Source organism: Erpetoichthys calabaricus, chromosome 14 (genome assembly GCF_900747795.2).
Source record: "Erpetoichthys calabaricus chromosome 14, fErpCal1.3, whole genome shotgun sequence".
Lineage (NCBI taxonomy): Eukaryota > Metazoa > Chordata > Cladistia > Polypteriformes > Polypteridae > Erpetoichthys > Erpetoichthys calabaricus.
This window is the reverse complement of record NC_041407.2, coordinates 8,217,224-8,233,584: the sequence shown is the minus strand read 5'-3', so window position 1 is coordinate 8,233,584 and position 16,361 is coordinate 8,217,224. Positions and strand designations below refer to the sequence as shown.

The 16,361-nt window shown below is 39.8% G+C and overlaps 1 protein-coding gene across 1 annotated transcript in view; it reads right to left on the bottom strand.

The window, feature by feature from the left end:
- Positions 1-7,577: 7,577 nt before the first annotated feature.
- rbfox3a (RNA binding fox-1 homolog 3a) overlaps positions 7,578-16,361 on the bottom strand; it is a 1,290,878-nt gene continuing 1,282,094 nt past the window's right edge. The window contains exon 12 of the mRNA XM_051936514.1: positions 7,578-8,361. Within this exon, the coding sequence (XP_051792474.1) occupies positions 8,359-8,361 (3 nt within the window). The 3' untranslated portion in view covers positions 7,578-8,358. The remainder of the gene's footprint in view (positions 8,362-16,361) is intronic.

The window sequence follows — 16,361 nt, the reverse complement described above, 5'->3', positions numbered from 1 at the left end:
ACAGATGTGCCATCCTGGAGGAGCGGGACTCCCTGTGCAAGCCAAATCGGCCACAGGTACCGCCTCACGCTGCCAGTAATGATGAGAACACTAGCAAAATTAGAGAAGAATCAGTCAGGAAGGATATGAAGCGAGCAACTGTTTGTGGGCAACACCTGCAAAGCCAGCTCCATTTAGGGGTTGTCTTGCTGTTGCCTGTCCAGTGACCCTGTTGTCGCTGTCATTTACTACAAAGCAAGTGAAGTTGATTCACAATCGCTTACGCTTCCTAACTAGAAAGACTGACATCCCTGAAGCTTCACTGACTTCTTGTTAGACTGAGATGAATACCGTATATACCCACATTTAAGTTCTCTGCACTGGCAATCGGAAGGTTGCAGGTTCGAATCCCGTAAATGCCAATAGGGACTCTGCTTTGTTGGGCCCTTGAGCCAAGGCCCTTAACCTGCAATTACTGAGGGCTTTGAGTAGTGAGAAAAGCGCTATGTAAATGCAAAGAATTATTATTATTATAATTTCTGGTATTTTATAATGTTGGCCGTATAAGTCAAATGCAGAAAACTCACGCTGTTGGTCTAACGCCCACCTGAGAGAGTTGTGCCTACGTGACCACACGGTGATACCCAAACTATTACAAAGTGACATGTGCACTGATTTTTTCATCTCACACCCTCATACACCTTTATCGTAAGAGCATCCCTTATCTACGTTGGAGCGTTCGATCAGAAGAAAATATGAAGCTGGATTTAAATTACAAGTTGTCGAAGTAGTGAAAGAAACTGGTAACTGCGCTGCTGCGACAAAATTCGATGCGTCTGAGAAACTGATGTGAGATTGGAGGAGGCCAGAAGTGTCGCATGTTTGAACGGGCGTATAAGTCGGGGTCTGATTTTATGATCGATTTTTCGGGTTTCAAGACCCAACTTATACGCGAGTATATTCGGTAATTGTTCCACTCATTTTTTTGATCAGTATATATATTGGTTCCGGTTTATTAAGAAAGGTGCATTGCCTCAGTTACTGTATTTAAAGCACTCAATTGTTGGCATATAAATTCCATCCTTCCCCAAATCTCTGCCTCATTCTATCAAAAATTGCTTATTTGCAGTTGTAAAAAGATTTGATTTTAGAGGGAATACTTGCGCCATATCCTAGAACAAAGAATTGGGAGTATATAATGTGTGTATGAACGGAGGCTTAAAGTGTACATTAAACTAAATGGTCTCTTTATATTGGGTCTAGGGCCCTGTGACGGACTGGCATCTGTTTCCTGCCTGGTGCCCAATGATTCCAGGACAGGCTTTAGTCTCCTGCGACTCTGAAATGAATTGAGAGTGTTATGTTACGCCGGGTGCAAACCCAAGTAGATGACACGGCTAATTTACTTTTCTACACCCAGAGACGGCAGGAGCTCAGGGGACTCAAACAGAGACACCGGATGTAGTGAGTGTGACACTGGACATGCGCCATACGTCAGGTAGCAATTGTCACTCGGATGAAGTCCATTTGATCTTGTCAAATGACAGAAGGCAGTACTTTCTCAGTTCTCATCTTCAAGACCATTGACAACTACCTTCAATTTAGCATTTAAATTGCGAATTGATTAAAAAATTTTATTTTTCTTAGAAACCTGGAATTCAGTGCGAGGTATTGAGCTTTGAGGGTAAGGGATTGAACTGAGGAGCACAGATTACGTTAGGATTTGGAAAGGTACCAAACCCAGGCCTCCACCTTTCCTTCTTTGAAAAGGATTAACAGCTTCTGTGAATTCAGAACATGTTTATCCAACTAATTTATGAATAACGCCTGAAGAAAATAACGATTTATTTGTGCCTTGTTTTTGCTATATTTAGGACAATGTAACATCTTTATTGTATTCAGTGAATATGATATTTATGTCTTGTTTTCAGTAATTATTAAACTGGCTCCTGTGATGATAATCCCAGTTTCTTATGTATTTGATGTGATACGATCGTATTACATTCACAATATGAATCTCGTGATTTAAGCGATGACTCTTTAGTTTCTTTTTTTGAGATCTGAGGTAGACAGTCTTGTGCCTTCTTCACCAAGTCTGGAGATGAGATCAATTAATTCGGTTATCCTTCTGGTTTGTAGTTTCCTTTTATGTGAGGATTAGAATATTATTTGACACCTCAAATGTGCTTTGAGAGCTCTCCAGAGAGCGGTAGCAGAAATCTCCAGAGTGGAGTTGGTTTCATTAATGAATTTCTAAAATGAAACACACACCTTATACATTAGAGCCAACCATTTTGTTTAAAAACAGCTGGTACTGAATCTAATAAATAAATAAATAAATCTCTGTTGGCTGTCTTTATCACTGAATTTCTTTAAGGTGGACATTGATACAGATTTTATTAAAGAAAGCCGCATGTTGTGAATAATCGGAGCCTATTCAAATGCGTTTTTACCTAATTTAAGTCTTAAAAGAAAAGCTGCAGCCTCACCACTTTATAAAAATGATGTAACAATACTCGAACCTGTGCAGCCATGGGAGACGCAGCGCATCCCAGAATGCAAGGGCACATTGTACTGGGACAGGCTGCAGGACTTGAACCATACAGGCGTCAGCAGAGGAGGCTGTGCGGGGACTCGATTCAGGTCTTCCAAATGTTCAAAAGCTTTGATGAAGCTAAAATTAAATAGTGAACTACACACTCAAGGACAGCAGTGGAAACGTATGGGAGATGATTTGTGCCAAAAAAGTACGTGCAATTTAATGTGTTAACTAAACTGAGATGTATATGAATGTGGTGCATTTAAATTGGGCAGGGTTTTATCATGTCATAATTAAAAACATATCAACCAGAGGATCGATTGCTTTTCACTACGCCACACAATTTTCACGTCCGTGTAGAAAACAATAGAAAAGCATACTGCGTTTTCATTTACACCCATAGATCATGTGTCAGGACTAATCCTGCATTCGGCTTAGTGGCAGCTCCAGCATTTTGATTTGAGACCACGCTTGAATTGTACCCAAACTAAATGTAATGAGATGACCGAAAGAAAAGTGGGTTTGACCGTGAGCAGGCAGAAATGGGAGAGAAGGTTGAGGAGGACACTGAAGGGAAAATGGGGAGAAGATTTAAAGAAACCAAAAAGTGTATTTGATTTGATCATCTGTGTTTTATTGTGGATTACTTGTAGGCTGAAGGTGTCTGCTGTGAAGGGCACTACGAGGTGAGATACACATAACCGGACTGGGATTGGGGCTTTCCTGGAACACCGGCTGGATGTGAATCATTGAACTATATCCTCTCCTACATGCCCTCTCAAACAGCCGACCGGCTCGGTATATCCTGTGAATAGCCCAGTCAGTGTTTACACAACGATCGGCACACGAGTTGTGAAATTTCTCACGAAACTGAACTTATGAAATGATAAAAACAGTGTGCGGTTTTTGAGTGGCACAATCGTTTCAAGGAAGGACAAGAAAATGTGGAAGACGTTCAACGCCTAGGTCGAGCGGTGGGGGGTGCTTCATCAAGACAACGCTCCCGCGCACAATGCTTTTTCCGTAAAGCAGTTTTTGACTGACAGAAACATTCCTGTCCTCGATCATCCTCCCTATTCGCCTGATTTAGCTCCCTGTGGTTTGTTTTACCTGTTCCTGACAATCAAAAGTTGACCTGAAGGGAACACATTTTTCTTCAGTGGATGAAGTGAACACAGAAATGGCAAGCCTGTTGAAGCACTGTTGTAATCAATGGAGGATATGTATGGAGCGGTGTAGCGAGTATATAGAAGGTGACAATGTTTAGAATGCTGGAATTCAACAATAATTTATTATTTTTATTTTCTTACCAATCCGGTTATTTTTGTGTCTCACCTCGTATATGAAATATCGTATATACTCACATATAAGTCAGGTCTTGAAACTCAAAAAATCGATCATAAAATCAGACCCCGACTTATACGCCCGTTTAAAAATGCAACACGTACTTTTTTTTTTTTTACAGTGCGTGTGTGTGTATATATATATAATTTTTTTTTTTTTTTTTACATCATCTTTCCTCCTCCAATCTCGTATCAGTTTCTCAGACACATCAAATTTTGTCGCAGCAGCACAGTTACCAATTTCTTTCGCTACTTCAATGACGTTTAATTTAAAACCAGCTTCATATTTTCTTTTGATCGAACGCTCCATCATAGATAAGGGATGCTCTTACGATAAAGGTGTATGAGGGTGTGAGATACAAAAAACGCAAATCAGTGCAAACGTCACTTTGGAATAGTTTGGGTATTACTGTGTGGTCACGTGGGCACACTAGAGACAGAGATAAGTTAGGAGCACACGCTGATACGGCGCATTGCTGCACCCACATAGAAAACAAGGCCGTGTGCTCCCTGCTTACTCTCTCAGGTGGGTGTTAACTTATCAGAATCTCTCTGACCAATAGCGTGAGTCTTCTGCAATCGACTTATACGACCGACATTACAAAATACAGTGATACCTTGAGATACGAGTGCCCCATTGTACGAGTTTTTTGAGATACGAGCCGTCTCTAGGTCGATTTTTTTTTTTGTCTTGATTTACGAGCCAAAATTCGAAATACGAGCCATCAAAGAGCTTGTCCCCGCACATTCCGAGGAACTGACGACAGAGAAGTTGACGGAACTACATATGCAGCAACATACGGAGGTTCTGCAGGAGATCGGTATCGCGGCGGAGGTTATCTCATAAAGTGAGATAAAGGAAGTCTTTGCAATGTGGGAAAAAGTTTCGAACTTTAAAGAAAAGAAACAAACACCCTGAAAAAATTACAAGTGATCATACAGTGGCGCTATTTAATGACACTCGCCTAACTCATTTCAGAAACATTCTAAAGGAGAGGACTAAACAAAGCTCCTTGGACAGGTTTCTATTGAAACGCTCAGTGAATGAAAGTGATGAAAGCGTGGCAAAAAAAGAAATAAACTAGTGAAGAAGAAAATTTAAGTTAAGCAAAAGTGAAGTGAAAGAAAAAAACTTCACAATCCGCTAATCGGCTTTGCCAACGTCTGTTTATTTCTTTAGATTCTCTTTTATGTATTAGGTTTTATTTTGTTTGTATACGATATTCGTTCATTATAAATACATTTTTCTTATGTTGAAAACATTTAACAAAAAAATTGGGGTGGTTTTTTGGGGGCTGGCACGAATTAATCTCATTTCAATTAATTTCAATGGGGAAAATTAATTTGAGATACGAGCATTTTGACTTACGAGCGCGGTCATGGAACAAATTAAACTCGTATCTCAAGGTATCACTGTACCTGAAATTATGCGATAAAATCAAGTCCCGACTTATCCGCGACTATACAGTAAAAAGTTTTATGCTTTAGAGGAAAAAATTGACAGGTTAAGCTGAAAGAAAACAGATTTAAGTTTTGACAGTTGTGAAGACAAAGAGGCAGAAAACAAAAGCTTCAGACTTTATTCATGTTGAAGAAAGAAATCTTTATTAATAATAATCATAATAATAATATCATAATAATTTTATAATAAATAGTACTGTTCATCTGAAGCACATTAAAAGCATAGAGAATGACGAGAAAGAATATAATTTAGAGTTCAGATTCAGAAGAGGAAGTTGTTTTTTTTTTTTTATTGGAAGAGTTGCAAAAGAAAGAAAAGTAAATCAGTGGAGGCTCTGAGACAGTAAAGCACATGAAAATGCTGTATATTACAGGAGGCTAGAGGGAAATGTGACAGAGGACAGGTTATGTACATTTGGTATACAAAAAATAACAACAATAATAATAATAAAGTTCTGCAATAGCATGAGAGGCTTCTTTCGGGGGGTACAGCCTGTGGCCCTACAGTAAAAACCTGGCCTGGGGATCGGTGCAGGCATGAAGAGTGCAGCTGCTAGTATAAGGATCACCGCTGCTGCTGCCATCTCTCCACCTTTTGATGAAAAAGATAACAATGTCTTAAGTTATAAAATGTATAAAATGAGCATCTCTCATCCTGGGCCCGGTACTTAGCCGCGCCTTTCTCCTTGAACAGTGCCTGACTAAGTGAGCAGGACGTAGTTGCTAGAGATCCACTCGCACACTCGAGCTGTTATCGTTAATCAAATGAAACTCTCCCGCCTCACATTTGCTCGCTGCCAGCCCCCCGGTGTACTTAATGACAAAGTCTAAGTAGTCTTCTAGGATGGAAGGCTTACTGTCTTTACGAAGGGAGAAAAAGGAAACAACAGACAGCCAGTCAAGTATTTGACATACAAAGTGGTTCTAATACATTCACTAGGTAACCTCAAACAGGCAAATGAAAATGTCTGACTTGTAAACAGTGTTGGAAACATTCACACTAAAAAGTTGCATCAGACAGCATATTAAAAGCGATATTTGCTAATTCTCGATGTTTTCCAGTATTTCCCCAGCACCACAATTTTTATATTTTATATATATATATATATATATATATATGTATATATATGTGTGTGTGTATGTATATATATGTATATATAAATATATATATATATATATATATAAATTGTATTGTCTCTCTCTCTCCACCATTTGCTCCAAAGACAAATCCAGAGCTGCCGATGGATGTCTGGTTCACATCCTGAAAGGCGTCAAGAGCACAGATGGAACCACAGAGAAATCAAACACCTCAGAGGAGTGGCGGCAACTCCCGCGCGTTCAGTTCTTGGAGGAGGGTTCAAAGTAAACTGGCAGTCCGTGTCTCCACGTTGGGGCTAAGCATAACTGTGACTTTGTGGTTGCTGCTGAACTGCGTGTTGAGGGAAGAGTCAGTGCTGAGAGATGATCGTTTATTTAATAATAACAACAAACACAAAGAGTAAAAATATTTTCAATCCATTTTCCATCTGTCTCTTGTTCATAGCTGCTCAATAGTGAACTCGGTTTGCATATTAAAGGAGCACTGACTTGGCACACTCAGGCACAGACTAAGAAGTGGGATGCCTTGTTACGATGTGAGGGCCAGATCAGTTATTGTGACGGCGTAGCTGCAGTCCAAGTCATACTTTGACATCATCGAGTGGAACATTTATACAGACCAGACAAATTAACCCCTGACCAGAAGCACGTGGAGCTTTGTTTGAGAGGAGACCACTAAGACTTGACTGTTTGGCCTAACGACTTGGTGTTAATATTTAACGTGAATCAGATTCAGTGTTTATCCAGGTTCGCTGTTCCCGTAGCTTTTAGTCTTGCCACCTGTGGTCGTGCCTTTTAAGACGGCCGCCTCCTCTTCCAACTTTTCAGATCTGCCTTTACTCGATTTCTGGTCATTACAGTGTTTGTGTCCATTGTCCTGAATATGGATTGATGGCGGCTCTACATTCTACCCGTGCTATTGAAGCAGTCCTCATGCTAATGCACTTTTAGGACGGGTTTCTTTGCCAGCCAAGATCGTACATACAAGAGTTTCAGGACATCTTACAAAAGTGCAGTTGAGCTGTAGGCAAACTGAAGGATGATCAGGTAAAAAGGATTTGTAGAAGATCGTCTAGCTCTTCAATCAAATTTCCATCAAAACCTTTTGACCATTATTTATTTATTTTAGTTTTTTTTACAGGCATATACTTTTCAAGACCCTGCTGGATTATTATATTTAGAACAATGTTCAGTGGTAGAGGTTGGAGTTAAAATCACAGACCTTGATCTTTTCCACTCTGGTCTGTGGGAAGACTTCACTCTCAGTCCAACAGCATCATTGAAGATGAGGAAACTCATCCTGTTTGTTTTAACTGGCATTGTCTGTTAGACCTGATGTTAGGTGGGGCAGTCGATACCAGATGAAACGGTTTACAGATGGCAGGAATGCCTCTTTTCAAATTCCAGAGTGAGTAAGTTGATTTTTCTTTACATGGCAATTAATGCCATAGTCATTCAACATCTCAAATTTCTTGGCACATCTTCACAGGCTGCGTATGGATTCCACTTTTTTTTTTTTTTTTTGTATATATGTAAAGTTTTGCATTGTCAGTACAGAAGAATCCATTATCTACAGGTCACTGATCATCCATTCGGCATAAGAAAGAATATTTAGAAAAGGAAAGGAAAAAAAAAAAAAGGTAGCGATAAGGTTTTTGAAGATGGGATCCTCTGCTTGCACCAAGGCTGTCCCATGTCAAAGTAATCATTCTGTACCTTCCAAGATTTTTATTTTTTTCCACTTGTTTCGCTTTCCCATGGCACTCCTTGCAAAATATCACTGCATGTCGGTTTCTCAGCCCTGGTGAAGGAGTCCTTTGTTTTGTTATATATATTAATATGTATATATTTTTTTTTTTTTTACATTTGTTTTCTACATTCTTGTTCTCATCCTTTAGAGACCTTTAGGAGATGTCCAGAGTGGGATTTTTATTGTTATTACTAAAAAAGCAGAAGAAAGAAAGGTAGAGTGTTTCATTGGGTCAGCCATGCTTTTTGTTCTCTCTCACAGTTTGTTCCACACATTCAGAACTGTTCAAAGGACATGCATCGAGGGACATGATTGTCAAAATGAGCCAATTCAACTCCTCGTTGCTCACAACTTCAGAACGTGCATTGTTCTCTTAGAAGCCCTCTTTGGGGCAGCGGTTCTACAAGTCAAGTAACCGTGTCAGCCCTGTTGAGCCAGGCTCGGGTAGAAAGCCATTAAACCAGTAATAGCGAAAATGAGGAAAGTAAAGGTGCCTCCCAGTGCTTGAGTGTTAAGCTGGGGTCATTAACTAAACGCAAACAACAGACCAACAAAAACGGTGACTTTGCAATCCCCTTGGGATTAATAAAGTATCCTATCTATCTATCTATCTATCTATCTATCTATCTATCTATCTATCTATCTATCTCTTATCCTGCCTACTATGCTAAATCTAAAATCTCTCTCTTATCCTGCCTACTATGCTAAATTTAAAATCTATCTATCTATCTCTATCTCTTATCCTGCCTACTATGCTAAATTTAAAATCTCTCTCTTATCCTGCCTACTATGCTAAATTTAAAATCTCTATCTATCTACCTACCTACAATGGTGTGCTGATTAAACGCCTGTACCGTACGGACCGAGTGTTCAAGATTCAAATCCTGTGCCTTCATTTAATATCTATCTAAATTTAATATCTATCTCTTATCCTGCCTACTATGCTAAATTTAAAATCTATCTATCTATCTCTATCTCTTATCCTGCCTACTATGCTAAATTTAAAATCTCTATCTATCTACCTACCTACAATGGTGTGCTGATTAAACGCCTGTACCGTACGGACCGAGTGTTCAAGATTCAAATCCTGTGCCTTCATGCCTTCTCCTCTGTATACTCCTGCAGTCCATCAACGTGTGTTTGAAGTTAACTGACAATTTTAGATGGAGTTTGTGTGAATCTTTGTGAAAGTGGCTTCCTGTGACAGGTTGTTTCTAGCCTTGCTGATGATGCTGTTGTGATAGACTCTGAAATGACCACCCACCCCACCGAGTTTGTGGGTCAGAGAAGTTACGCATGTTATAAGATTGATCAGAATTTTGACATGGGGGGTTAAATAAGAACATTCATTACACGGGGATCAGGGTTTTTGAAAATAACCGAATCCGAGCTGAGCAGCCAATCATTTCCCTAACCTTAGCAAGACACGGGGAGTTGTGGCACGCGGCTGTGACGACTGGTCATGTAGCTTCACATCTCCAGCAGCTCGGTCACACTGGCTGATGACTTGCCTTTGCAAAATCAAACGAGTTTGGCTTTGGCTTAAGTAGCAGGGGTGCACTTGTGTTTATGCGAGAGCTGATAAGTGCTCACTTGGAGGTACAATGGGGTCATGAGGAGAGAAGGAATGCAGGTATTTTGGATTGTTCAGACTGGAAAATAAAAGGGCAGAGGCTGTGGCCGAACGCGGCATCCCTGTAAACTCGTCATACAGGCACTGACGTGGTCAGAATGTGGCAAACTCGCAATATTTTGGAAATGTGAATTGTTTAATCTCATATCCTCTGCAATTCCCAGTTGGAGGTGCAGTCCAACAGCAGAAGTTATTAAGTTTGACATCTTTTTCCAACTAAAGGGAACTTTAGGGAACAGAAACAACAAATGACTCAATGATGCACCCATAATTGATATTAAAATTCTGCAGCACTTTATCCTGAAGGATAAATTACTGTATGTAACCCATAAGGATTTAACATCATATGGTGCACAGCAAAGATCTGATGTTGGTAAGAAGTGGGAAAGCTCAGTTGAAAACGGACTCTCCAGACATTTTTTTTTAACGACAAATGTCTGCTTATATTTTGGTACTCTGATTGTATCCCACAATATAGAAATTATCGATCTCTCTTCTCGAGCAGTTCATGCGTTCAGATCAGGTAATTAACTTCTGTATCTAACAGTTCATTTTTATGTCATGTCACAGCAAATTCTAGGGATTATGCAGATAGATGGAAGCACACGTGAATACTGCTGACCTGTGCTAATATTCCCCAGTAAGTATAATTTCTCAAATTTAATCAATTGTGTTTTTCCAGGCAGTAATTTAAAGCTTGGGAGCATCAGTTGATCTTTTTTATGTTCACTATGTATATCTGTATAAAATATATTTATGGCATTCCCTACAATTAAACTATGATTTGAAAAAGTGTATTTAAAAAATTAAATATTATAAAGACATTGAGTTCAATGGGCAGAAGAATTGCTATTTCTTATGTACCAGGGATGAGTTTGGGCAGGAATGTACCTCATTATACCAGTTATGATTAACATTGTGCCCGTTTCTGTGGCCATTTTACTTTAGGGACCTCCAGTATAAGGGGGATAAAAAGATGTGTACAGTAAAGTATGAATGTCAGAAAACAGGGAACTTTAGCCTGTCTTGACGATACTGGCAGGCAGCAGACCAAGGCTCACTGGCACACACCCAAACTCACGACAAGTAATGTGGTGGCAGAGTGATTTGTACTTCAGCCTGAAATGTCTACCCAACAACTCAGATATTATCTGTGTGGAGCTTGCATGTTCTCCCAGTGTCTAAGTGGGGGTCTACTGTGGATAATCTAGTTTTCCTCCCACATCCCCAAAGACATGTATGTTTTAAGTTAACCTGTCTGTGTGTGTGCATTCAAGAGTGGGCCCAGTATTGGACTTTATCTTGTCTGGGATTGCCTCCAACCATGTGCCCAGTGTTTGCCAGAACAGCTTTCGTCTCCCTTCAGCCCTCAATTGAATTAAGTAAGTTACACATTTTGGCCTTCTGTCCTTTCAGTGTCTGGATTAATCGGAGTGTCTTCTGTGGTTTTTCTATTACTTTCTCTCTCAGTTGACCTGACCTGGGTGGTGGTGTCCTGTTTTGAACTGGTTTCCATCTTCAGTTAGCTGTTCTCTGCTTGGTGGGCTCTGCCCTCAACGATTAGAAATTAAATTAAGGGAGTCTGTAAAGGGGTGGCGCAATGGCGCAGTGGTAGCGTTGCTGCCTCACAGTAAGGAGACCTGAGGTTCGCTTCCCGGGTCCTCCCTGCATGGAGTTTGCATGTTCTCCCTGTGTCTGCGTGGGTTTCCTCCCACAGTCCAAAGACATGCTGGGTAGGTGGATTGGCGATTCTAAATTGGCCCTAGTGTGTGTTTGTGTGTGGGTGTGTGTCCTGCGGTGGGCTGGCACCCTGCCCGGGATTGGTTCCTACCTTGTGCCCTGTGTTGGCTGCAGCAGACCCCCGTGACCCTGTGTTCAGATTCAGCAGGTTGGAAAATGGATGGATGGATGGGAGTCTGAAAATGTATGGAATGATGGGTGTTGTGGCTGAAATGAAAAGTGAAATTAAAGGCGTTGCTGCTGCTGGACCCAACACGTCCCTGTATCACTATATAAATGTGTAGTTTTTAACCATTTTGCATGGGTCCTGACCTTTACTTTTCCATTTTTTTTGATAGATTTCTGCACTGCATTTGACTTTCCCCAAACTGCCTTGCATTCCCTCGTATGAGGTGTGTATAAGATGGACCACCACCCACCCCCAAGCCTGAAACTCGAGACAAGTTTCATGGAGTTCAGGTTTGTTTGATTTTTATCCTCCTTACGCATCACTGGGTGATAAAACAACTTGTAGAAGTGGCAGGTGGTTCTTAATGTGCTGCAAAAGGCGTTTCATCTCGTGTTTTACAGTGTAAGAGGCAAACGGATGTTTTCTGAAACAAATGATCTGGAGATTAATTAGAAATACAAATGAATAACGTCTCTCGATATTTTATCATCAGTAGAAATGCACTTGAATATATTGGGACGGTTCTTTCAAAAGAATGACCCTTCTTGCATCCTAAACATTTTCTTTTAATAAATGTGAGACTTGGCTGCAGTGCTGGTTTATTAAAGAATACTTGGGTGTCATCTCTAATAATGAACAGAAATAACGAACGTGACCTCCGTCAGAAGGCCCCACTTATGTGTCGGACGTCTACCTGGTGATTTGTTTTCTTGGCAACTGAAGTCTCAGTGCATGAGATGAACACCGAAGTTAAACCGTTCCTCGGGAGATTTTCCTGCATCACTTTTTTTTTGTTGAGACCGTTGATTTTTGTTGGGATGGCAAACCAGACCTTAAATGCTCGAGGGGAGAAGGTGCATTTTATGGTACAGGAATTCTCAACCCAATTAGAAATACATTTCCATTGTTGGCACTTAAAATAACGAGTTTCTTTTTAGATTTTTTCTCATGCATGTCCCTTGACAGGCCTGAATGAAGTGCTCTTTCAAAGATCAACTTGAATCACACATTTAATAAGAGCTGACTTTTAAATAAATATTAATTTGCATAAATAAATGATTACCAGAAACACATAAACCACCCACCACCCCATATAGACAAGCAAATCATTAAAATTAAGTTATGAACAGTATGAAGAAAAAAATGAAAAAACAACTCTTTAGTGAATTTGGCAAGTTCATAGTAAATGATTTCATCTTTATATAATACATATATTCATCAACATGTAAACATTATACATAATACAGTTTAGACCACAAAACAGAGAAAAAACATTTTGATAGAGGAAGATGGTTCATTAGAAACACTGTTCAAAACTAGTCTATAAAGACTCGTTTCCACTTTATTATTACTTTTACAAATTAGTTTACAGAATAAGAACTGCATATTTTGAATGGATTTAAAAGAGGGAAAAACACAATTTTTGCCAAATTACGTTTACACATAGTTGAACTCCGGTCGCTCCTCCCTTTCTGTCATTTAAATTGATAATATTCACGTTGTGTTCTAAACTGGGCTTAGAGTGCCACTGGATAGATTTAAGTTACTGGGCCGGAGAGGCTACCGTCAGTGTTGTGCCCGCCATTCTAAAGGCGCCGTGTGTGTCACACATCTCGGTAACTAACCACTGGCAGCTCACATGATGAGCGAGACCTTCCTCAGCAGCCTCTTTTTACCGCGGCCATTTACTCCGTGCTTTCCTTCTTTGTGGGACGGGCTATGGCGTACAAGTCGCGGCGGCGGCACATTCCCCTTAGCTCAGTTCAGATCTGCACAACAATATCGTCATCGTGACCTTGGATAGTCGGGTTGGTAACCGGAGGTTTAAAATGAACTGAATAGCTCAGTGGCTACACTTTTAATTAATTCACAATACTGGCTAAATGAGTAAATTCTGAAATCCTTTCTAAATAGAAATCTTCAAAAAGGCAAGCATTGAAATTGACAAAAAAATAAACTTTGTCCCAGAGTTCCATAAGAAAAAATACATCCTTGAATGGAGGGAAAAAGCAAAAAACGGGAGCTTATTCAGAATCTCGGAAGGAGACTCATTGCATAGGTGACTAGGCAGGCAGAGGCAGTCATTGTGACACAACGGTCTGGGAAGCCTGGCTAACTGGCTGGTCATCTCCGAATCAAATACCATATTACAATTAACATGTGGAGTGTTTGGAGACCAGGGCCAAGTGATTGAACAATCATCTCAGCAACAGTAGAACAGACTCCCCAAAAGTCATTGAACAGAATGTGTCTTTATTGTTCATTGTTTTTTACAAATTGCAGTGTGCAGGAGGTAGTAGGTAGGTAGGTAGGTAGGTCATTCACTCTTAATAGGAGATTCAGGGCAGCAACGCCACAGAGTGTGGTAGACACAGGAGGCATGAGAGTCAAGAGAGCCTTATTGTCAGCACTCGGTGATGTGCCATGTTTGGCCAATCAACCTTACAAAGTGCTGGAAATGATAACGGGAGAATGAAAATGTGTGACACATTTCCACTGAGACTATTTTATATAACAATAAAGACGTGAATGTGTGCGATGTACACACTGACTTGCATGGTGTGTATAAACATGCGTGAAACGAAAAGGGGGAAAAAACAAAAAATGTACATGTGAAGTCGGATAAAAGCCCTTTATCAGCACAAACCTTGAACAGCTCCTGAAATGAAATGAGGTCCCGTATCATTGTGTATCGCCCCCTTTTAAATTCAGAACAGCCATCATTTCCATCAGCACAATGTATACACACAATTAAAAACAAATTATAGTACAAATATATCTATAAATCAATATAGATATATATGGTTCTCTAAACAGCACACACTTCACAGAATGATCTCATCATAAACATCTAGAAAGACATCACCTATCTGCGTTCTTGGAAAAAAAGTTATAAATAATGTTTTCTAAAGCTGTTTTCTTATTAATTATATAAAAATGTCTCATTTTCTTCAACTTTTTAAACTGGAAGTACTGTACTGTATATAAAAGGAAGAACACACCCCTTAATTTAATGAGAATGCCTTAACAAGTAGAATATACTGTACTAATAAATAACGTTTTATTTTTTTAAATACCTTACACTATAATACACAAGTACTGTTTTCAGTTTACTAGATCATTATACTCTTATATGAATTAAATGTTCAAAAATAAAGTGCAAAGAAACCAATGTAACCAAGTCATTTCTCAGGTAGCTATTTACAATGTATGTGTAATGACGTCTGACTCCATTACTGCTGCGTGGCCACTTTCTGGTGACTTTTCTTTTCTTTGGAATGTAAGCAACGAGACCAAACAAGCCAAAGGAACAAAAGCATGAAGCAATTTCTGTTTGCTCTGTTGTAGCGAAAGGTTAAATCATTAAACTTTCAACAACTAGAGGAATAATATATATTAAAGAGCGTAAATAACTGGGCTCGGGATAAAACAGTGGCACAAATCCATAGATCATGACGGCAGGGCTCTCATTTGAGCAGTCTTGGGAATTTAATGTCCGCAACAGCTGTAACAGCTGGGTTAATAGACTCTGTTGGCTGCATTATACAGAGCTAGTCAGTGTATCTCCAAATGAGATCTGCGGTTATCGACTCTCTAGTGTTATCTGTAATCTGTAAAGTAAATTGCCTTGCATTCTGCTTTCCTGCAGAGCTCTTCTTCGAACTCTCTCTTACAATTCCATTTGGAGCCGGCAGCCATTTATTCTACCGAGTGTAAGCATTTGTGACTTGCTTGTTTGCACTCTGCTCAAAAGGCACATGATTAACATCTTCAGTGCGATGTGGTGGATTCTGCAGCCCACCCCACTCCAAGAATAATGTTTTTAACATCGGAGTTTAATGACTTGCTGATTAGCCAGGCTCCTTTTTTTTTTTTTTTTGCTCACCAGGGGCAGTCGGAGCGCAGATTCAGTAGAGAGCAAGAGCCTTGGACCTCTGGTGGACGTACGGGGAAATAGAGCATCAGTTTTAATAAACCCTCGGAGGGCTTCTCTTTAAGTGCAAGGCAAGAAATCTTCTACTTCTCGCTGTCTTTTTATACACTTTATAGGATCTGGAGTCCACATGTAGCCTTCAGATGGTCGACTTTACATTTTAAATAAAAAAGCCATTGATCGTCAGACACAGTACTTGTGGCTTTTCTTCTCTATGTTAGTGTCGTATTTCCAAACAGGTTTTCCAGAGAGCCATTCTCTCCACTGCAGCAGTGGGCCCCACCAGAGACTGGCGTGACGATTCTTTTTGAATGCCAGGTTTTAAATTCTTCTTGCACCAGCTATCAAAAATTTTCATAAACAATCCTCTCTGAACCTTAATTAAAAGCATTGAGGGAGGGCTTACTGATGATAAAAGCACTATTAATAAAGTTATCTATCTATCTATCTATCTATCTATCTATCTATCTATCTATCTATCTATCTATCTATCTATCTATCTATCGTGATGTCTGACAAGGCAGACACATTACTTGCATTTAAAATATTTACTTTATAAATTCACTGGAGTTAATTCTGATGACCAATTCATTGAGCGCTCACACCCTGATTTTATGTCTCGTATTTTGCCTCTTCAATTTCTAATGCTTTTTGAAGACTGCCAGCGTCCAGTTATTTGTCTTTCTGGCCATCACTTGTGAAGCACTGCCGTTTG